Source organism: Haliotis rubra, unplaced genomic scaffold (assembly GCF_003918875.1).
Source record: "Haliotis rubra isolate DU_JTF1 unplaced genomic scaffold, ASM391887v1 Scf55, whole genome shotgun sequence".
Lineage (NCBI taxonomy): Eukaryota > Metazoa > Mollusca > Gastropoda > Lepetellida > Haliotidae > Haliotis > Haliotis rubra.
The window spans coordinates 66,925-90,244 of NW_025767246.1; the positions used below are offsets into that span (position 1 = coordinate 66,925).

The 23,320-nt window shown below is 42.2% G+C and overlaps 2 protein-coding genes and 1 long non-coding RNA gene across 5 annotated transcripts in view; 2 read left to right on the forward strand and 1 right to left on the reverse strand.

Moving 5' to 3' along the window:
* The first annotated feature begins 281 nt into the window (after positions 1–281).
* Positions 282–17,876, forward strand: LOC124253676 (tyrosine-protein phosphatase 99A-like). Its single transcript, XM_046687490.1, has 12 exons — positions 282–290; positions 1,699–1,818; positions 1,964–2,118; positions 3,233–3,368; positions 4,330–4,452; positions 5,262–5,352; positions 6,034–6,110; positions 7,492–7,608; positions 9,372–9,494; positions 13,746–13,891; positions 16,856–16,992; positions 17,387–17,876. Exons 1-12 carry the CDS (start codon positions 282–284, stop codon positions 17,428–17,430), a joined length of 1,278 nt encoding a protein of 425 aa, XP_046543446.1. The 3' UTR covers positions 17,431–17,876.
* A 900-nt stretch (positions 17,877–18,776) lies between these two features.
* On the forward strand, positions 18,777–20,700 carry LOC124253698. 3 transcript variants are annotated; one of them, XR_006892263.1, is made up of 4 exons: positions 18,779–18,829; positions 18,946–18,948; positions 19,248–19,277; positions 19,382–20,700. It is a non-coding gene; the product is annotated as an uncharacterized LOC124253698 (long non-coding RNA). The 3 variants fall into 3 exon arrangements; XR_006892262.1 differs by having other exon boundaries at positions 18,777–18,829; positions 19,248–20,700; XR_006892264.1 differs by lacking the exons at positions 18,779–18,829; positions 19,248–19,277 and having other exon boundaries at positions 18,945–18,955.
* The window catches only part of LOC124253696, a 47,220-nt gene continuing 44,515 nt past the window's right edge, over positions 20,616–23,320 (reverse strand). The window contains exons 30-32 of the mRNA XM_046687510.1: positions 22,520–22,603; positions 22,061–22,304; positions 20,616–21,964 (exon numbers count right to left, since the gene is read on the reverse strand). Of these exons, the coding sequence (XP_046543466.1) occupies positions 22,165–22,304; positions 22,520–22,603 (224 nt within the window). The 3' untranslated portion in view covers positions 20,616–21,964; positions 22,061–22,164. The remainder of the gene's footprint in view (positions 21,965–22,060; positions 22,305–22,519; positions 22,604–23,320) is intronic.

The following is a 23,320-nucleotide window of genomic DNA, read 5'->3' on the forward strand; positions in this document are numbered from 1 at the left end:
TGAGCGGAGGTCCAGTTCAGACATGCATGAGGTGAGCGGAGGTCCAGTTCAGACATGCATGAGGTGAGCGGAGGTCCAGTTCAGACATGCATGAGGTAAGTGGAGATCCAGTTCAGCCATGCATGAGGTAAGTGGAGATCCAGTTCAGACATGCATGAGGTAAGTGGAGATCCAGTTCAGACATGCATGAGGTGAGCGGAGGTCCAGTTCAGACATGCATGAGGTGAGCGGAGATTCAGTTCAGACATGCATGATGTAGTGAGCGAAAATCCAGTTCAGACATGCATGAGGTAAGTGGAGATCCAGTTCTGTCATGCATGAGGTGTGTTCAGATCCAGTTCTGTCATGCATGAGGTAAGTGGAGATCCAGTTCAGACATGCATGAGGTAAGTGGAGATCCAGTTCAGACATGCATGAGGTGAGCGGAGGTCCAGTTCAGACATGCATGAGGTAAGTGGAGATCCAGTTCAGAAATGCATGAGGTGTGTTCAGATCCAGTTCTGTCATGCATGAGGTGTGTTCAGATCCAGTTCTGTCATGCATGAGGTAAGTGGAGATCCAGTTCAGACATGCATGAGGTGAGCGGAGGTCCAGTTCAGACATGCATGAGGTGAGCGGAGGTCCAGTTCAGACATGCATGAGGTAAGTGGAGATCCAGTTCAGACATGCATGAGGTAAGTGGAGATCCAGTTCAGCCATGCATGAGGTAAGTGGAGATCCAGTTCAGCCATGCATGAGGTAAGTGTGAGCGGAGATTCAGTTCAGGACATACATGAGGTGAGTGGAGATCCAGTTCAAGTTCAGACATACATGAAGTGAGTGGAGATCCAGTTCAGACATGCATGGGGTGGAAGAGCGGAGGTCCAATTCAGACATGCCATGAGGTGAGGCGAGATTCGAAGTTCAGACATGCATGATGTAGTGAGCGAAAATCAGTTGAGACATGCATAGGGGTAGAGGTGGAGATCCAGTTCAGAAATGTATGAGGTGTTGAACAGACCCAGTTCTGTCATGCATGAGGTGTGTTCAGATCCAGTTCTGTCATGCATGAGGTAAAGTGGAGATCCAGCTCTGTCATGCATGAGGTAAGTGGAGATCCAGTTCTGTCATGCATGATGTGAGCGGAGATTCAGTTCAATCATGCGTGGACGAGGGTATAGTAGGGTGAAAGGAGGCAGTAAGACCGAAACTCCGACATCTAAAGAGACAAGTATCAATCGAGACAAATGGAACACGTAAGAAATGAATTACCTCTAGGATGATGATACAACGCAGGTGTACTGTGATGAAAGTGCTGTTGCTTTTTTCTCACGATCAGTCTAAAAAATCTTCAAAAAGTCCTAAACCTAACTGCAAACATAACTTCAGAGTGAAGTCGTTTTTTATGAGAATTTTCCCTTTCAGACAAAGTCCAAAATATATCCAGTCCAAAAAGAACCTAGAAATACAATGGTTCAGTGTCTGAAGGCGGGTCTTAGACACTACCCACTCTGGTGACTCGATACTCGCGAGAATGATTAAAGATTAAGGACAGAGGGTCTCTTATATGGTAATAGCGTGAGATACGCATTAGTTCAAAAACATCAGCAGCTGTGACTTTGCAAGAATATTGCTAAAAGTGGCGTAATACTATACTCACTCAATGACATATTAGCATTGCTAGCTGTTAAAACCGTTTTCACCGTCATTGTACTACAGCGCAAGTGTGAACAGTACTGGGACGCCGAGGATGACTTTGACGTGCAGGAGTTCAAGGTCACTGTTGCAGACACAACGTCATATGCCCAATACACAGTCCGAACTCTTAAAATATCGAAGGTAGGTGCCAACCAATCTCCCATCACACACGTTAATGACACTTTTTGTAACATTTACAATGTGTTATTATAATGCACTGGAAACATCGTGTTATGTGTTTATCTGTTATTTGTATGTTATTTGTCTGTATGTTGCCATCCTGCAGCCAAACAGTTCCGACTCGCCCCGTTCGGTGACGCAGTACCACTTCACAGCATGGCCAGACAAGAGTGTGCCTTCGTCACCATGGTCACTCATTCACTTCCGGAACAATGTCATGACCTCTGACAGAGAAAAGGGACCAATCGTCGTGCACTGCAGGTATATACATATATCTAACACTCGTAATGCTGGAATGCCTGTCGGCGTGTTTGATTGCAAGGTTGTATATGCACAAACGTGATACTAAGAATTTGAAAGGAAATTGTGAAAATAATAATTATGGTATGTGCTTTGAGTCCCTGGCATCCTGCAACTCGGACCGATTCTGAAACATCTACTGATGTTAAAAGGAACATTACTCTTCAACAAATATTCGTCAATCCGGAAACTGGTTAATATGAACTGTATCGTCCGGTTTCACAAGGTTTTGGTGTATATGTTATTCGATGTATGTGTGTGAGAAGGAGTGAGAGAGAGTGTTGTATCAGCTCAACTTTGAAGTTTCGGGGCTCGCTTACTTCTGGATTCGTCTAATTCATGGTTTCTCAATCTCATTCTCATGGCAGGCTTCATTCCATAGTTTTCCATGCATGTGCTGATTAAAGAAAGAGCAAACTTAAGTATCTGTTCAATTTGACCGTAAGAAATAAATGAATATTATTGATGTTAAGACGTAAACAAAGACACAGAATGAGAGAGAGAATGAGAGAGAGAGAGAGAGAGAGAGAGAGGGAGAGAGAGAGAGAGAGAGAGAGGGAGAGAGAGAGAGAGAGGGAGAGAGAGAGAGAGGACAGAGAGAGAGAGAGAGAGAGAGAGAGAGAGAGAGAGAGAGAGAGAGAGAGAGAGAGAGAGAGAGAGAGAGAGAGGTTTAATATTACATTATGGAGTACGCTAAGGCCAGAGTGTTACCAGTCTCGAGTGTACACCGTAACAGATTACATACTGCGTACTTAACAAAAGATAACCCTATTGGGAAGGGGGCTGAGGTCCACCATAAGAAAGGCGAGGAAGAGCGGGTCATTGTTGGATTTGTTGTCACCGTCCTTTTTGAAAAACACTTTATGTTCAAAGAGCAGCCCATTGCTCACTGAGAAGCACAGTAGATCGTTGCTTTGTTGTCACTACAACATATCCACTCATGTATAGTATGTGTGAGTGGTTTATCTTGGATCTGACTTCCTTATTGGTCCTTATAGTCAGGAAGTAGCGGGAGGTTTCAAGTGCAATCATGTGACGTCATATCCGGTTAATGGTTGCCACGAGTCTCTTTCAGCGCTGGAGTGGGTCGAACGGGAACCTTCATTGGTTTGGACTGGCTGATGCGAATGGCTGACGAGGTTGGCCACGTTGACGTCTACGACTGCGTTGAACGCATGAGGGCAGACAGGGTTAACATGGTCCAAACATTGGTAATAAATTCACCTCAACTGCATAAGAAGTGGGCTAGCCTAGTGGTTAAAACACCTCCACACATGCAAACACTTCTCCATCTTGAACGCGACTCCTTTCAACTCTCTTAATGAAGCCATGCCCACCAATATCGATGCTTCACCCTGAATAAGGTCTACACGATATCAGTTTCAACTTTCTAACATTGCTGAATACACTGTGTTTTAAATCTGGGGATTTTCTCAGATACACTGTGAATCTGTTCCACAGAACATACTTGATCATGAAAAGGGTATGCTGTGGTCTGTTCGATATCCTAACACTTTCCATCATTTTATTGTATAGAATCTGTTACTGACGTTTTGTGGATACTTTTGAAAGGTTGCATGAAACTTTTCACTTGATACTTTTTCCACCTTCTACTAACATGAAACATGAATGGGGTCCACTCGATATCAACTAACACTTTCCATCATTGTTACTTTACATGAAAAGGATCCACTTGATACCAACTAGCACGTTCCATCTCTGATACTTTCCATGAATAGGGTCCACTCGATACCAACTGAAACTTTCCATCTCTGATACTTTACATGAATAGGGTCCACTCGATACCAACTGAAACTTTCCATCTCTGATACTTTACATGAATAGGGTCCACTCGATACCAACTGAAACTTTCCATCTCTGATACTTTACATGAATAGGGTCCACTCGATACCAACTGAAACTTTCCATCTTTGATACATTACATGAATAGGGTCCACTCGATACCAACTAGCACGTTCCATCATTGCTACATTCCATGAATAGGACCCACTCGATACCAACTAGCACTTTCCAGCATTGCTACATTCCATGACTAGGGTCTTTATTGTTGTTTTATTTGAATATGACCTATTTATGGCACCAGTATTGCTGTCTGACATGACCAGTGTCTGCTAGACACCAAGTGATCCAAGTCAACTTACTTCCCTGCAGGACCAGTACATCTTCCTGCACGAGGCGCTCGCCATGTCCGTCCTGCTTCCGCCGCCACAGTCAAGTCACGCGTTCCTTTCCCAGCCAACCATTGACGACGCTGCCCTGATGTCAGAGTTCATGGTCAGTATGACGTCATGCATAGTCCCGTCTGACAGTGTCTTGTTTCCATGAAGTCCCAGTTTTTGAATAACTGATGGCGTCACGATATTGTTCTTGTCTAAACGTGCAATAAAAAACAAAAGTACGGGTCATTATGCACAATTATAGAGGAGTTCTACATGGACAACTACGCAGTCAGTTTAACGTAGGGAAATCATTGTCATACGAATTCCGAATGTAGAATCAGCTGTATGAGAGAGAAAGAAGTTTAAGAAAAGGTTAAAAAGGACATCATTGTAACAATGAATCGTTAATGAGAAAGTTATCGCCCTGTTTAACGTTGTTTTCTTGCATATATTGTTCATTGTATGTGAGAAAGAAATCTGAAAGCAGCATCAGAGAAAGAGAAAGAGAGAGGGCGTTGAAAGGTACAAGTATCTAACTAGGTGTCGTTACTTCGGACACTTTCTAATGGGAACCTTTACGACCTAGTTTCGTATACTTCCGGCACAGCAACTCGGTTTTGGGCGATTTAATAAAAACCATCAAATGCATCCCCACGGAAAGCGTGTGTATATGCCTACTACATACATCAGAGATATGGACAAAAGCTTTTGATATTTGTGAGACCTTGAAAATACGATATAGTCATTGACGTGTGCGTAATTGTACGGTTTTCGATCATGTCACCGTATTTCTGGGATGAACCTTTACATATTATATAGTATGGGGTGTTGATACTAAATCGGGGCCTAGTTTATCGATGTTCTGACCCGCAGTGGGGGCCTATGGTCACTGCTTAAATTCGACATGACATGCATGTCTTCCAGAAACTGAATTCTTTCATTGGCGAAGACTCCGAGAGAAACAAGGAATCCGCCGGGTTTACACTGAGGTCCAGCGAGAGCACGATGAGTCTCGGTACGTCACATGTTCTGCATTTCAGAGTAATCAAAAACAACCAATTAACTTCGATTTTTCACCCTTTTGGGATGATATACCTAAAAACCGGTCATACTCACAGGCCCTTGTGTCTTTGAGAGGGTTAAAGAGTTAAAAAATATTTTTGAGATGACCCCCGACTCGAAATACATCATGTCATGATTTCGTTGGGTCGGGGGTCATCTCAATTTTTAAAATATATTTTCTAATCTTTAATCCTCGAAAAGATACGAGGGCCTGTGGGCATACTGTGTAAATCAGACTGACAATCCATATAAAACATTTCAGTTGACAATGACAATAATACAGTACGAATGCCTATTCAGATATATGTCCTAGCCCCGATTTCTCGAAACAAACTTAAGTCTGAGTTTTAACTTAAGTTAGAGTTTTTACTCAAATTTGAAAAAGCGCAGGTAAGTGCATTTCCCAGAATAAACTGAAATCAATATTAAACTCAAATTTAGCAGACAATTTGAGTTTTGATGGATAGATTACTTAAGTTGTTTGGGGTTTTTTATTTAAAAAATCCAGTTGAGTTAAAGATTCAGCTGTTTCAAATTGTCAAACTCAGTTTGAAATTTGAGTAAAAACTTAAGTTTGTTTCGAGAAATCGGGGCCTGGTAATGTTTGTATATAAATGACCCCTATCTTCAGCAGATGAGGGGAATGGACCCAAAGACACTCCCGGAGATGACAATGACGGCTTGGATTATGCTGGTGTCGTCTTTGTTCCGGTCAGTAGCCGAATAAGGCCTTGCCTAATATCATATTTGTTTATTTGGCACAAGAATGGCCTTTTACGCCCGAGGTGCTGTCATTCGTTGGGCAGCGTTCCAAAGTCTTAGAGTGTGCCAGAACCGTATGACTTCGGTGCGAATATCAGATTCGTGGATTCCGAGTTTCTCAGTACAATACGCATGTTCGTGAGTTTCACCAATAGCTAAAAAACACAGGTCAATTTCCTGTTCATAACACCGTTAAAAGGCGCAGTGTACCTTTGGAAAACGTCATGCCTTTCAGAAAATGGTCAAATGTATCATATGTTATATTTGTGATAAACTTTCTCAATAAAGTACAAATTCATTTTCAAAGGGGCACACAAAGTACGTTATCTTTACTACCAGTTGTCAAGCTTACATTTTGTAAAAGTCGCGTTGGCTGTGTGGGTTAGATCACTGACTTCAGTGCCTCACACTGGTGGGACTAAACCCAAGAGGTACCAGAATCTGTACTTTACTGAGAAAGTGTAATCCCGAATATAACATAAATGTTAAGTTATTTATCCGGTTTCATTATTTTTTGGTTAAATAAGATTACACTTTTCGAAAAATTCAATGGATGACAGGAACACTTCAGAATGATTTTTGTGGTGCAATTAGTTGCAACCTACTTCTTTTAGGTGACTAATCTTGTAGATTGCTATTGTTTTGATTTAACCAGCCACACAATCTAACTTCGAAATTGATAATTATGCCTTTGGTTTGTAATCATATATATTGGCGGTGCTGAATGATGTAGGGATGTGTAAGCTTTAACGTTGCTAAATGTTCCTTAGTCTTCGACTGACTGACTGAGTTTAGTTTTACGTCGCTTTTAGCAATATTCCAGCAATATCACGGCGGGGGGACACCAGAAATGGGCTTCACACATTGTACCCATGTGGGGATTCGAACCCGGGTCTTCGGAGTGACGAGCCAACGCTTAAACCACTAGGCTACCCACCGCCCCCTTAGTCTTCGAGGAATTTTGACCGAAACATGAGGTTTCGTGATCTGTTTTTAGTCACACTGTCGTGTCATCGTTCCTTCTAGAATCGGGGGTCGTTGGGGTAGCCTGATGTTTTAAACGTTCGTTCGTCACGCCAAAGACTCGGGTATTATTCGCCACATTGGTGCTATATGAAGTTCATTTCTGGTGTTTCTGATATTGCTGGAATATTGCTGGAATATTGCTAAAACTCGGCGTAAAACTCATTCACTCACTTGTGCAATAATCCTGAACGCAACGTCAAACCCATTTTACCTCGCCTATTGCGTCTGTTAAATATTCGGAAACAACATTTCAAGTAAGGACCGTGTGTACATGCCTTCATCATTGTTGCACCAATCTCCCTAGGGTTTCTGGTATCGCAAGCAGTTTCTGCTGATGGACACCCCGGATCTGACCTCTGCCGACGAGTTCTACAGATGGATGTATGACCTTGACATTCAAACTATTGTCACCTTGGATCACGTGAGTTTACAGTTTAGAAAGAAAGTTTTCTACAGTCTTACATGCATCAAAGAAGCTCCTGGCATACACAACCTTTTAGAAATTAGTATAAAACAAATACTAGATAAGAATGACGAGAGATGCAAAGCTCCTTAACATGGGAAGATCCGGGTTAGAGTTGGTCTTCAGCAACCCATAATTCTTGTAAGAGGCGACTGACGGGATCGGGTGGTCAGACTTGCTGACTTGGTTGACACATGTCGTATCCCAATTGCATAGATCGATGTCCATGCTGTTGATCACTGGATTGTCTGGTCCAGACTCGATTATTTACAAACAGCCGTTATACAGCTTGAATATTGTTATGTGCGGCGTTAAATAACAAACCAACAAGATGACCTTCAAGATACCCATGTGGCGAGCTGAACCCGAGTCATCATTGTGTCGGGAGAACTTTTGGACCACACACGTACCATATCAATCAATCTTTATTTTTCTTTGTAGTGGAGGCCATAGGCCCAGGCTACACTTCAGGATTTCAGAGCGGTACATATGTGCATATATAGTTCAGAAGACAATACGTTAATCTACAAAGTATACAAAAGGAAATATGATATTATTGGCATAGAAGTGGATCTCTAAGTTTCATTGCATTGTGTATATAAATAGCTAGGTTTTTACAATATATGGATTGCCAGTTGACATGAGCATATTAAACTTATGAATAGTGGGATTCGAATAAAAGTTATGTGGTAAATACAAACATCTCAGATTTTGATAACATTTACATACCAAAATAGAATGAAATTCATTTTCAATAAAGTTATCTTTACATACAAAACATAATCTATTTGATCTGGGTTGATTAATATATCGACCGGTTTCAATTTGGAGGCGGTGTGAAGAACAACTGAATTTAGCAAGGGCCGATCGGAATTTTGAAATTGATAAATCTTTTATGTACAATTCAACATTAAATGAGATTTTAAAACAAGAATAAAGTGAAAATTTAGGACTATTTACAAGCGATGTGCGCCATTCTTGTTCATAACTTGCTCTTAATCTAAAAACAAATTCTGATATGAATTTATCGACATTACATAAATGTTGCTGCTGTTCCCACATAAAGCCAAATCCAAGAGTAAAGAATATTCTTAATTTTTGATGCCCAGTTTGTTTTACCATTTACAGAGTCTAAAACTAACATGTTATAACATTTCTTTACAAATCTGGAATCGGGCATTTTGCATATTTTACACCAATATTTAACAACTTTTTTATATATACATATATACATTTGATACTGGCCACATTCTCCCCTAACTACATGGTTCGAAGTCAACCGTTTGACGTTTAAAAAACGTTTACAACAAAACATATGTACAACTTCGACTTCTTTAAAATTATCAACTCCCCATATTTCAGCTCCATATCAGAAGACTTTAGGACATATTTGTTGAATTGTTGGTTGATTATAAGGTTGGTTTATTTGTTTAACTCAGCTTTTAGCAATGTTTAAGCTGTATGGCACCGGGCTGTAAATAACTGCGTTTTTACGATACAGCCAAGTAACTGACATCATGATCATCGATCAACAGAAGTACAATATACGGGGGAATTTCAAGGTCGATTGTGGTTGCAGTTGAGAAAAGCTGGTCAGTCATTAACGTCATCGATAGATGAAAGATTAGAAGTAGAAACTATTCAGGTCAACCACAGATTAAAGGGTAGTGGTCCCAGCCATTCGTGGGTACTATCTAATCCTGTGTTTTGTCTGTTCGCAGGATAATCCAAAACTGTGGCCAGAAGTCAATGACGTTGTTGAATTCGACAGTTGTCGGGTGACGTGCACAAGCAAGGAGACTCAGGGGCGTGCTGTCGTTAGAACGCTTGTTTACCAGGAGGAGGTAAGTACCGGATCACTCGTGAACATTTGTAAACTGTTTCCTTTAAATATCTATAAGTAGGATCTCACTCCCAGCAAACGGAAACATGTCAACAAGGACAATGAACGCCGGACATGGTCTGATAAATATCGACCCGCACATCAACCACAGACAACATTGAGACAGCGAAGTTGAAGTATTTTCGTTATATATTAAAATATTCATGGATGGTGTAAATGTATTTTAACTGGAAGCTATCCAGCTGTACATAACCCACGTGATTCACAACTGGTAATCACTCGCAATCAATCGAGTCTGGACCAGACAATCTCTATGTGAGATTGTGCCATATCTCCTGTATCATGCCACGTTGCATCATATCTCCTGTATCATGTCCCGCTATACCACATCTCCTGCATCATGTCACGTTGTACCATATCTCCTGTATCATGTCCCACTATACCACATCTCCTGTATCATGTCCCGCTATACCACATCTCCTGTATCATGTCCCGCTATACCACATCTCCTGTATCATGTCCCGCTATACAACATCTCCTGTATCATGTCCCGCTATACCACATCTCCTGTATCATGTCCTGTATCATACCATATCCATCTATGTATCATGTCCTGTATCACATCTCCTGTATCATATCCCGCTGTACATCTCCTGTATCATGTCCCGCTATACCACATCTCCTGTATCATGTCCCGCTATACCACACCACATACCACATCTCCTGTATCATGTCCCGCTATACCACATCTCCTGTATCATGTCCCGCTATACCACATCTCCTGTATCATGTCCCGCTATACCACATCTCCTGTATCATGTCCCGCTATACCACATCTCCTGTATCATGTCCCGCTATACCATATCTCCTGTATCATCCCCTGTATCATGTCCTGTATCATGTACAGCATCTCCTGTATCATGTCCCTATACCACATCTATACCACATCTCCTGTATCATGTCCCGCTATACCACATCTCCTGTATCATGTCCTGCTATACCACATCTCCTGTATCATGTCCCGCTATACCACATCTCCTGTATCATGTCCCTGCTATACCACATCTCCTGTATCATGTCCCGCTATACCACATCTCCTGTATCATGTCCCACTGTACCATATCTCCTGTATCATGTCCCCTATCATGTCCTGCCATCCCACATCTCCTGTATCATGGCCTGCTATACCACATCTCCTGTATCATGTCACGTTGTATCATATCTCCTGTATCATGTCCCGCTGTACCATATCTCCTGTATCATGTTCCACTGTATCATATCTCATGTATCATGTCTCGCTGTATCATATCTCCTGTATCATGTCCCGCTGTATCATATCTCCTGTATCATGTCCCACATCTCTTGTTTCATGTCCCGCTGTACCATATCTCCTGTATCATGTTCCACTGTATCATATCTCATGTATCATGTCTCGCTGTATCATATCTCATGTATCATGTCTCGCTGTACCATATCTCCTGTATCATGTCCCACATCTCATGTATCATGTCCCGATGTACCATATCTCCTGTATCATGTCCCGCTGTATCATATCTCCTGTATCATGTCCCGCTGTATCATATCTCATGTATCATGTCCCACATCTCATGTATCATGTCCCGCTGTACCATATCTCCTGTATCATGTCCCGCTATACCATATCTCCTGTATCATGTCCCACATCTCATGTATCATGTCCCGCTGTACTATATTTCCTGTATCATGTCCCGCTGTATCATATCTCCTATATCATGTCCCACATATCATGTATTATGTCCCGCTGTATCATATCTCATGTATCATGTCCTGCTATACCGCATCTCCTGTATCATGTCCCGATGTACCATATCTCCTGTATTATGTTCCACTGTACTATATCTCCTTTATCATGTCCCGCTGTACTATATCTCCTGTATCATGTCCCGCTGTATCATATCTCCTGTATCATGTCCCACATCTCATGTATCATGTCCCGCTGTACCATATCTCCTGTATTCTGTTCCACTGTACCATATCTCCTGTATCATGTCACGTTGTATCATATCTCCTGTATCATGTCCTGCTATACTGCATCTTCTGTATCATGTCCTGCTATACCGCATCTCATGTATCATGTCCCGCTCTACCATATCTCCTGTATTATGTCCCGCTGTACCATATCTCCTGTATCATGTCCCGCTGTACCATATCTCCTGTATCATGTCCCGCTGTACCATATCTCCTATATCATGTCCCGCTGTACCATATCTTCTGTATCATGTCCCACATCTCATGTATCATGTCCCGCTGTACCATATCTCCTGTATCATGTCCCGCTGTACCATATCTCCTGTATTATGTCCCGCTGTACCATTTCTCCTGTATCATGTCCCGCTGTACCATATCTCCTATATCATGTCCTGCTATACCGCATCTCCTGTATCATGTCCTGCTATACCATATCTCCTGTATTATGTTCCACTGTACCATATCTCCTGTATCATGTCCCACTATACCATATCTCCTGTATCATGTCCCGCTGTACCATATCTCCTGCATCATGTCACGTTGTATCATATCTCCTATATCATGTCCCACATCTCATGTATCATGTCCCGCTGTACCATTTCTCCTGTACTATGTCCCGCTGTACCATATATCCTGTATCATGTCCCGCTGTACCATTTCTCCTGTATCATGTCCCGCTGTACCATATCTCCTTTATCATGTCCTGCTATACCGCATCTCCTGTATCATGTCCTGCTATACCATATCTCCTGTATCATGTCCCGCTGTATCATATCTCCTGTATCATGTCCCACATATCATGTATCATGTCCCGCTGTACCATATCTCCTGTATCATGTCCCGCTGTATCATATCTCCTATATCATGTCCCACATCTCATGTATCATGTCCCGCTGTACCATATCTCCTGTATCATGTCCCGCTGTATCATATCTCCTGTATCATGTCCCACATCTCATGTCCCGCTGTACCATATCTCCTGTATTATGTTCCACTGTACCATATCTTCTGTATCATGTCCCACTATACCATATCTCCTGTATCATGTCCCGCTGTACCATATCTCCTGTATCCATATCTCCTGTATCATGTCCTATATCATGTCCTGCTGTCCATATCTCCTGTATGTCCACTGTTCCATATCTCCTGTATCATGTCCCACTATACTATATCTCCATATCTCCCTGTATCATGTCCCTATACCATATCTCCTACATGTCATATCTCCTGTATCATGTCCCGCTGTATCATATCTCCTGTATCATGTCCCACATCTCATGTCCTGCTGTACCATATCTCCTGTATTATGTTCCACTGTACCATATCTCCTGTATCATGTCCCACTATACCATATCTCCTGTATCATGTCCCGCTGTACCATATCTCCTGTATCATGTCCCGCTGTACCATATCTCCTGTATCATGTCCCACTGTACCATATCTCCTGTATTATGTCCCTGTATCTGTGTACCATATCTCCTGTATCATGTCCCACTATACCATATCTCCTGTATCATGTCCCACTGTACCATATCTCCTGTATATGTCATGTCTATGTCCTACATCTCCTGTATCATGTCCCCTGCTGTACCACATCTATCTCCTGTATCATGTCCCGCTGTACCATATCTCCTGTATCATGTCCCACTGTACCATATCTCCTGTATCATGTCCCACTATACCATATCTCCTGTATCATGTCCCGCTGTACCATATCTCCTGTATCATGTCCCACATCTCATGTATCATGTCCCCCTATACCACATCTCCTGTATCATGTCCATGCTATACCATATCTCCTGTATCATGTCCTGCTATACCATATCTCCTGTATCATATCATCTCCTGTATCATGTCCCGCTATACCATATCTCCTGTATCATGTCCCCTGTATCATATCTCCACATACCATATCTCCTGTATCATGTCCCGCTATACCACATCTCCTGTATCCTGTCCCGCTATACAATATCTCCTGTATCATGTCCCACTATACCACATCTCTTGTATCATGTCCCGCTATACCATATCTCCTGCATCATGGCCTGCTATACCATATCTCCTGTATCATGTACCACATCTCCTGCATCATGTCCCGCTATACCATATCTCCTGTATCATGTCACGTATTATCATATCTCCTATATCATGTCACGTTGTATCATATTTCCTGTATCATGTCCCGCTATACCAGCTGTTTTGCATATCTCATACAATGCCATGCAATGGTCACTATGTCCTGCAGGACCTCGAGGCTACGATGACCCACCTGACCTGTCCGGGATGGGTGGACTCCACCAACCTGTCGGAATCCCCCTACATTGTGATCGACTTTATCAAGACGGTCAAGCAAAGTATCATCGCCGACAGACCAGTTGTAGTTCAGAGCAGGTAATTTCGGGTTAACGTCACTTTACGCAACCATGACCTTGTCTTGGCTAAAGACGTTTCTTTTTCAGAATCTGTGTGGTATCTGGTAACGTTGGTTATGGACATCTGCCTCAAGATAAGATCCGTCTTATGCTCCATTGCTTCATTTTCTGGCAGCGTTTTACGTCGTTAACTTCATGACATGAAATCGTGTAGCTCTCAACAGTGTCCACAGACATCGTGACATTGGTAAAAGGGCCAGTTTACATGAAACTGAACCTTTTCTCTTGCACTTTTTCAGCATAACAAGTGTTCAATAAGTAGTTTTATAGCAAAACAGTACAGATATCACGAGTAACGAATATATTTTTTGTATGATATAGTTTCATAATCTGCACATGTACATTGGCCTTATTATAGTCCGTCAACTTTTGGCACCCTGTTTTTCACAATTTATATAAAACTCCTGAATATTTTCAAACACTACTCTGTTCATATGGTAATTGTATACCGTGACCTAACAAGATATCGATTTTGGTCATTTTAAAACGATTAGTAAAGATTTTGCCTTTAAACCTGTCATATAATAATAGTAAAATGTGGAGAGTTTTACGAGGGGTTAACGCACCTGATGGAAAAGCCAACAACACTGTAAAATGTGTGTCAGCGTGATATGTACATGCATGGGTTTTACATTAGCACGCTCAGGTGATGTCAAAGATCGTCAACACGCACAGGTTGTGGGGAAAACGATGTTGAACAAAGATGACCGGCAAATCATCAAAAGAGTTTACAACTTTTCAAGCGCGAGGCAAACTGAAAAACTCTCTTTTTTAATTGAATGTTTCTCCAAAAGACATTTAATGCCACGAAGATCTGTAAAAGAATATTGCATAGAGTTATCTCTCATGACACTATTTCAGAGCCTGACGATGACATGGCAGTTAAATAGGGGACCGTCTCAAAAAATGCAAAGAAAACAAAGCTTGATGAATTCGATAGAAGGGTTGTGAGGGACGTCATGCGTCGGTTACATCGATCCATATTGTCAAGCAAACTGAAGAAAATATTGTTCAAAAGAAAACCATGACATCATTGTATCAAAGCATACCATACGCAAGCTGTTGCTCAAATTTGGATATAGAAACAAGAGATCAAACAACCAGTCTTTAAAGACTTCAATGAATCTTCTTGCTTAAATTGGATTTATGATGATTATAGAGTCCCTGTAGATTTGCTTGCAGGCGTAACAATGTAAACAAGATGCACGCGTGTCACACCATGTTGTTGGCTGTTCCATCGTATCACTTTACTCCTCCCTTGTATAACTACTTCTATTTTTCATGTTTTTATAAGATGGCTTCTTAAGAACAAGCTTTAATAATTGACATAAAATTCTTAAATTTAAACCTTGGATAGGTCATAAGATATAAAGAGCGTATGCACAAAAACTTTTTGAAGGCATTTTTGGTTAAAAGGTATATTGTGAAAAACAGGGTGCCAAAAGTTCAATTGACGGACTATAGGCCCATTGAAAGGACTGTAGATACAGGTGGGTGTTTCTTGAGCCTGCATGTAGCCTACAGTTCTAACCCTCGTGTTGCCTCGCCGTCGGCTGGCTTTAAGCACTGGTCAGTTGAAGTGTAGCTCCCCATAAAGGTCAAGACACATTCTTAACAAACTGGGCCGCTGTTTTATGATGTCAATTATATCATAATAACCATGCAGTTATGATTAAAGTTATGTTGACACTAGTGTTGGGAATTGGTGAAAACCTCATAATTGATGATTGCTTCATTACAACCGATCAATCATCGAAAATAGTTGGTTAGCGTCATTAATGAAATTTTCCTGTTTTTTTGTTGTTGTTTTTTGTTAATGAAAATTTCACATCTTGAGAGGATTACTACTTAACTAATATGTAAGGAACATAAAATTCCATGACTCTTTAAGATAAATGTAATCATGACTTGAAACAAGCCTGTAGTGGTTATGAAATGTAACTTACAAAACCAACCTTGTGAAAAATATTGTTAATGCAAAAAAGTGTTCCAGAATTGTTTGTGTTCGATTATGAGAAAACATGATCGATTGCTTGGTCGTTTAGTCACTGCGACCAATCTTCGATCATTTCAATTAATCGGACCACCACTAGTTGACACAGAATAGTGCTATGTTTCAACTCTCATGACGATACCGTAACGCTATATCCTTGTGTTAACGTCACCGTTAACGTGGTTTCAGTTCCGGTTAACCTATATACTGTACAATGGTTTAGTTTATATTATGTTTCATTCGCGTCCCTTCAGGTTTTGGTGTTTTGTTGTAACGCCGCACCCAGCAATATTCCAGCTATATGACATTTGCTCAGCTGATAGGGACAGATAACACGGGTAGCTACTGTGCAAGCGCTGTCTCTTAATACAATTGTCGCATTGTTGCTATTTACTCAGCTGACATATCCTGGCATCATCATCAGTGCAAATTTGGGATTCGAACACATGATAAGCGGATCTGGGATTGCTTATGGTTGGTTGTTGTTTAACGCCGCGCTCAGCAATATTCCATCTATATGGCGGCGTTCTCTAAATAATCGAGTCTGGATCAGACAATCCAGTGATCAACAGCATGAGCATCGATCTACGCAGTTGGGAGACGATGACGTGTGTCAACCTAGTCAGCGAGACTGACAACTGATCTTGTTAGTCGCCTCTTATGACAAGCATGGGTTACTGAAGACCAATTCTAACCCGGATCTTCACTGGGGCCCGGTCACGCAATCATATATATTGTACAGACCGCCGCCATATAGCTGGAATATTGCTGAGTGCAGCGTTAAACAACAAACCAATCAACCAACATATATTGTAACGTCATGTTACGGTAACGCTCTTAAGCACCTTAATGGCGTATGTTACGTTACATTTCAAGCCTGCTTAGCTCCCCACTGTCCACCTGCACCTTTAACCGTAACGTGTATTCCAGTCCGTCACACGGTAACGGAGGTATATTCTGCTGTGTGTCGACTATGATGGACCAGGCGGAGGCTGACCAGACAGTGGCCATCCCACACGTCATTTCCCAGGTTCGAGCCTACAGACCAGAGGTCATCCGGGAGCATGGTGAGTTCGTGATCAAAATGACATAATGTGGTTTGCTTTAAAACTGCTTTCACGTTATTTCCTTTCATGTCACAGTCATAATTCAAAATGATGACATATTTTAACTACATGTATATAGGTCCTTTCAAATTATCCAGAATTTTTCATTCAGTGTTTCAATCGAATTTTTGCCAATATTGCCACTTTTCATTGTTGACGGTATATGTAGTGACGTCATAAGATGATGACGTCAAACTTTGACCTCATATTGATCGTGTTTTGCACGTGCTTCCTGTTTAAACGTCTTCCCTCCACGTGACAGTGACAATCATTTCTTAAAATCAGTAAGATAGATAGTGTAAACGTTTCTGTGTTATATGTATTTTGATAATTATGAGATTCGTTATTTCTTCAGGCGGAATACAACCTGTGCTATCAATGTGTGAAGAGCCATCTTGACGACACCCACGTGTACACCAACTACTAGACGCTCGACCAGGGATGGTGACAGGTGCTGGAGTATTGGTCGTGTCTGACAGAGGCGTGGTAGCATGTGTTGGATTGCTGTTAGGGATAGTAGAACGTGATAGTGTCTGATGTGGACTAAGGGTAGTGACATGCAGTGGCATGTGTTGGATTGCTGGTAGGGATAGTAGAACGTGATAGTGTCTGATGTGGACTAAGGGTAGTGGCAGTGGCATGTGTTGGATTGCTGGTAGGGATAGTAGAACGTGATAGTGTCTGATGTGGACTAAGGGTAGTGACATGTAGTGGCATGTGTTGGATTGCTGGTAGGGATAGTAGTACGCGATAGTGTCTGATGTGGACTAAGGGTAGTGACATGTAGTGGCATGTGTTGGATTGCTGGTAGGGATAGTAGTACGCGATAGTGTCTGATGTGGACTAAGGGGGTAGTGACATGCAGTGGCATGTGTTGGATTGCTGGTAGGGATAGTAGTACGCGATAGTGTCTGATGTGGACTAAGGGTAGTGACATGTAGTGGGATGTGTTGGATTGCTGGTAGGGATAGTAGTACGCGATAGTGTCTGATGTGGACTAAGGGTAGTGACATGTAGTGGCATGTGTTGGATTGCTGGTAGGGATAGTAGTACGCGATAGTGTCTGATGTGGACTAAGGGTAGTGACATGTAGTGGCATGTGTTGGATTGCTGGTAGGGATAGTAGTACGCGATAGTGACGGATGTGGACTAGAAGGTAGTTACATGTTGTGACATGTAGTGGCATGTGTTGGATTGCTGGTAGGGATAGTAGCTGGGGATGGTGACTGATGGACTAGAGGGTAGGACATGTTGTAGTGACATGTAGTGGCATGTGTTGGATTGCTGGTAGGGATAGTAGTTGAGGGATGGTGACGGTGTGGATGTGGACTAAGTTGTAGTGACATGTAGTGGCATGTGTTGGATTGCTGGTAGGGATAGTAGAACGGGATAGTGTCTGATGTGGACTAGAGTAGTGACATACAGTGGCATGTGTTGGATTGCTGGTAGGGATAGGTAGATAGTGTCTGATGTGGACTAAGGGTAGTGACATGCAGTGGCATGTGTTGGATTGCTGGTAGGGATAGTAGAACGTGATAGTGTCTGATGTGGACTAAGGGTAGTGACATGCAGTGGCATGTGTTGGATTGCTGGTAGGGATAGTAGAACGCGATAGTGTCTGATGTGGACTAGAGGGTAGTTACATGTTGTATTGGGGGCAGGCGTAGTGGCATGTGTTGGATTGCAGGTAGGGATAGTAGCTGGGCGATAGTGACGGATGTGGACTAGAGGGTATGTTGTATTGGGGCAGGCGTAGTGGCATGTGTTGGATTGCTGGTAGGGATATTAGTTGGGGATAGTGACGGATGTGGACTAGAAGGTAGTTACATGTTGTATTGGGGGCAGGCGTAGTGGCATGTGTTGGATTGCTGGTAGGGATATTAGCTGGGGATAGTGACGGATGTGGACTAGAAGGTAGTTACATGTTGTATTGGGGCAGGCGTAGTGGCATGTGTTGGATTGCGGGTAGGGATATGAGCTGGTAGGGATATTAGCTGGGGATAGTGACGGATGTGGACTAGAAGGTAGTTACATGTTGTATTGGGGCAGGCGTAGTGGCATGTGTTGGATTGCGGGTAGGGATATGAGCTGGTAGGGATATTAGCTGGGGATAGTGACGGATGTGGACTAGAAGGTAGTTATGTTGTATTGGGGCAGGCGTAGTGGCATGTGATTGCGGGTTGGATATTGCTGGTAGGGATATTAGCTGGGGATAGTGACGGATGTGGACTAGAGGGTAGTTACATGTTGTATTGGGGCAGGCGTAGTGGCATGTGTTGGATTGCGGGTAGGGATATGAGCTGGTAGGGATATTAGCTGGGGATAGTGACGGATGTGGACTAGAAGGTAGTTACATGTTGTATTGGGGCAGGCGTAGTGGCATGTGTTGGATTGCGGGTAGGGATATTAGCTGGGGATAGTGACGGATGTGGACTAGAGGGTAGTTACATGTTGTATTGGGGCAGGCGTAGTGGCATGTGTTGGATTGCGGGTAGGGATATGAGCTGGTAGGGATATTAGCTGGGGATAGTGACGGATGTGGACTAGAAGGTAGTTACATGTTGTATTGGGGCAGGCGTAGTGGCATGTGTTGGATTGCGGGTAGGGATATGAGCTGGTAGGGATATTAGCTGGGGATAGTGACGGATGTGGACTAGAAGGTAGTTACATGTTGTATTGGGGCAGGCGTAGTGGCATGTGTTGGATTGCTGGTAGGGATATTAGCTGGGGATGGTGACGGATGTGGACTAGAGGGTAGTTACATGTTGTATTGGGGCAGGCGTAGTGGCATGTGTTGGATTGCGGGTAGGGATATTAGCTGGGGATAGTGACGGATGTGGACTAGAGGGTAGTTACATGTTGTATTGGGGCAGGCGTAGCGGCATGTGTTGGATTGCTGGTAGGGATATTAGCTGGATGCTGAAATAGGAGATAGTGACAAAAGCGGAAATACGGGGTAGTGGCAGTTGCTGAAATAGGAGGTAGTCATAGATGCTGAAATATTGGGTAGTGTCAGTTGCTGAAATGGGGGTAGTGTCAGTTGCTGGAATAGGAGGTAGTGGCAGTTGCTGAAATAGGAGGTAGTGTCAGTTGCTGAAATGGGGGTAGTGACAGTTTCTGAAATGGGGGGTTGTGTCAGTTGCTGAAATAGGGGTTAGTGGCAGTGGCTGAAATAAGAGGTAGTCATAGATGCCGAAATATGTGGTAGTGTCAGTTGCTGAAATGGGGGTAGTGTCAGTTGCTGAAATAGAGGTAGTGACAGATGCTGATATAGGGGTAGTGACAGATGCTGATATAGGGGTAGTGACAGTTTCTGAAATGGGGGGTTGTGTAAGTTGCTGAAATAGGGGTTAGTGGCAGTGGTTGAAATAAAGGGAAGTGACAGATCCACCACTGACACAGTGTTCACATCAAGCTTGTAGATATACGCGGTATAACAACGTTGACTGATGCTCTTGTCTTCAAAGGGTTTGTCACTCGTGGCCATATCACACTCTTACAGAAAACATTGTTGACAGCCCAACAAGGTGTCATGGATTATATATTGTTACTTTATATGTTACCGACCTTAAACAACTGTCAAGTTCAGTTGTGTGAAAGATTTTATTTACAGCTTTACACATGTCATATATATGTATATACAATCAATAAATTGCATAATCCACAGTCCACAATAGTTGTGTTTGAATGACCGAGAGGCCACAAACACGTTCAAACAGAGGTCATGATTCATAGTGAGTGAAGGAGTGAGTGAGTGCGGTTTTACGCCACTTTTAGCCATATTACAGTGGGTGACACCACAAATGGGGTTCAACTGTTGTACTGTTGGGGATTGAACCCGGACTTGGTTGTGACGAGCGAACACTGTGACTACATGACCATGAATGGACTAGCCACTGACTGTTACATCGATTTGTCTTTCTGTAATTCTTCATTTATTTATTTGCTTTTCGAAAAAATGCAAAGTGACTTGCTGGCGATGAATGTTTATGATCTGATTGGTAAATATAGCTTTTTGCAAGCTATGCTAAGAACGTAGTTTTAACTTGAATCAAAATGGAGAGCGACAGGAGTTCTGTTTTGACATGAAAATAGCATGTATTTTGTATAGACGTACAATCACAATTGGGTATTTATAGAGCGCTATAGTCCATCCCACATGCATGCTCAAAGCGCGTCTTTGTTTTTTCCCTCGATCATTGGATGTCAATCTCAGCGGCACTTCATATTATTAATCTCAACTAGGCGCACAGAGTTAATGTGACTTTCCCATCCTTTCGAGGTACCCATTCACAGCTGGGTGGGCTGGGACACATAATCACAGTACACAATTATGAAAACATAATTATGAATCGACAGCCTATGATAAAATCTGGTGTGAGGGTTACCTGTTTTAAGAAAAACAATTATTGGTTTAATAATATTATGAGACGTGTGTGGGTGATTTATTATAATACAATGAGTTGTGATGTTGATGATTCATTAACGGTTACTAGTTGTGTGAGCGATCAAACTGATATAAAGTGTATAGCAGATTAATGTGAACACTATTCTGGACACAGGCGTGCAACAGACTATTCTGAACACATGTTTGCACAGACTATTCTGAACACATATTTGCAACAGACTATTCTGAACACATATTTGCAACAGACTATTCTGAACACATATTTGCAACAGACTATTCTGAACACATATTTGCACAGGCTATTCTGAACACAGGTATGCAACAGGCTATTCTGAACACAAGTTTGCACAGACTGTTCTGAACACATGTTTGGAGCAGACTATTCTAAACACACGAGTGCAACAGGCTGTTTTGAACACATTTGTGCAACAGACTATTCTGGACACAGGTGTGCAACAGACTATTCTGAACACAGCTCCTTAACAGATTGCTCTGAACACAGCTGCGCAAAAGATTAGTCTGAACGCAGGTGGGTAACGGATTAGTCTGAACACAGGTGCATAATAGATTAGTTTCAACACAGGTGTGTGGAAAGATTATAATAGTATGTAGATTTTCAACACAGGTGTGTGAAAGATTAGTCTGAACATAGGTAACAGATAAATCTGAACACAGATGTATTCCAGGTAAACGTGACCACATAACAAGATTCTATTTATCACAGTCTAATCATTCTCCTTATTCACGAAATGGACACTCATATCTTCCGGCTTTTTACCCCGGAGCCGTAGTACGAGATACAGGGCAGTGGTCCCTAGCAGCACACCCAGGACCAACATCCCAACAGCAAGACCCGCCTTTGCCCCTGTAATAGACAACACGTGACATGGTCACATGACAATGGTATCCTGCCACTACGCAGCCAGGCAGTTCGCAGACGCCATATAACAACAATGGAACTACAAATTCTTGATGAAATGTAAGAGATTATTAGCTCCAGTTCATCACGATGTCCATCAAGGGAGCACAATATTGCACATATACACTAAATTAACTTTGGGATAAGTCATAAGCGTTCACCTGAATCATCTTGGGGCTTCGTAAGGTATTGATAGTGGAGTGCCGCATTGGGGTCGTATGGAATACTGCCTTTTATAAGTGTACCTGAAAGATGGAAAAAAGGTTTAGTCGTTGAATGACATGTTTGTTTTCCTGCGTTATTACGTTATCAGAATATTTTAGTAGTGGTTGTCATGGTGATGTAGCGTTGAAACAGCATTTCTTACGGTTGTCATGGTGATATAGGTTTGGAAATACTACAACGGATATCGCCATGGTGATTACTTTTAGAAGAGCTAATAATGGATGTCCTGGTGCCATAGTAGAGGGAGTTATATTGGTAGTTGTCATGGTGATGTAGCGTGAATGTCTATCCTACTTGTTACTCGGAGGTAATACATCTGTCGGCTTTTAATTTTTATATAGCGGTGTGGGAACTGTGCTACTGGGGTGAGTGAGTTTAGTTTTACGCCACTTTTACAATATTCCAGCTATATCACGACGGGGACACCAGAATGGGCTTCGCCCATTGTACCCATGTGGGGAATCGAACCCGGGGCTTCAGCATGACGAGCGAACGCTTTAACCACTAGGCTACCCCACCGCCCCAGTGTTAATGGAGATCGTCATGGTGATATGGTCAAGTCGACAGTGATGTCATTTACTGCGCCATCAGGACATAAAAAAACATACTGTTTTGGAACATCAGAGGTGTATAACGGAATTATAATACCTCTAAATTTGATTTAAAATCGAACACATTGCGTGGGGTTTTAAATAAAAAAATTAGAATGACTTTAATTAACCATTTTTTATTTAAAA

Excerpts from the sequence above, each read along its gene's own strand:
- LOC124253676 (XM_046687490.1), top strand. Across the intron at positions 5,353-6,033 it reads CGAGAGCACGATGAGTCTCG|ATGAGGGGAATGGACCCAAA; the intron begins GTACGTCACATG and ends TATCTTCAGCAG. Across the intron at positions 6,111-7,491 it reads CTGGTGTCGTCTTTGTTCCG|GGTTTCTGGTATCGCAAGCA; the intron begins GTCAGTAGCCGA and ends CAATCTCCCTAG.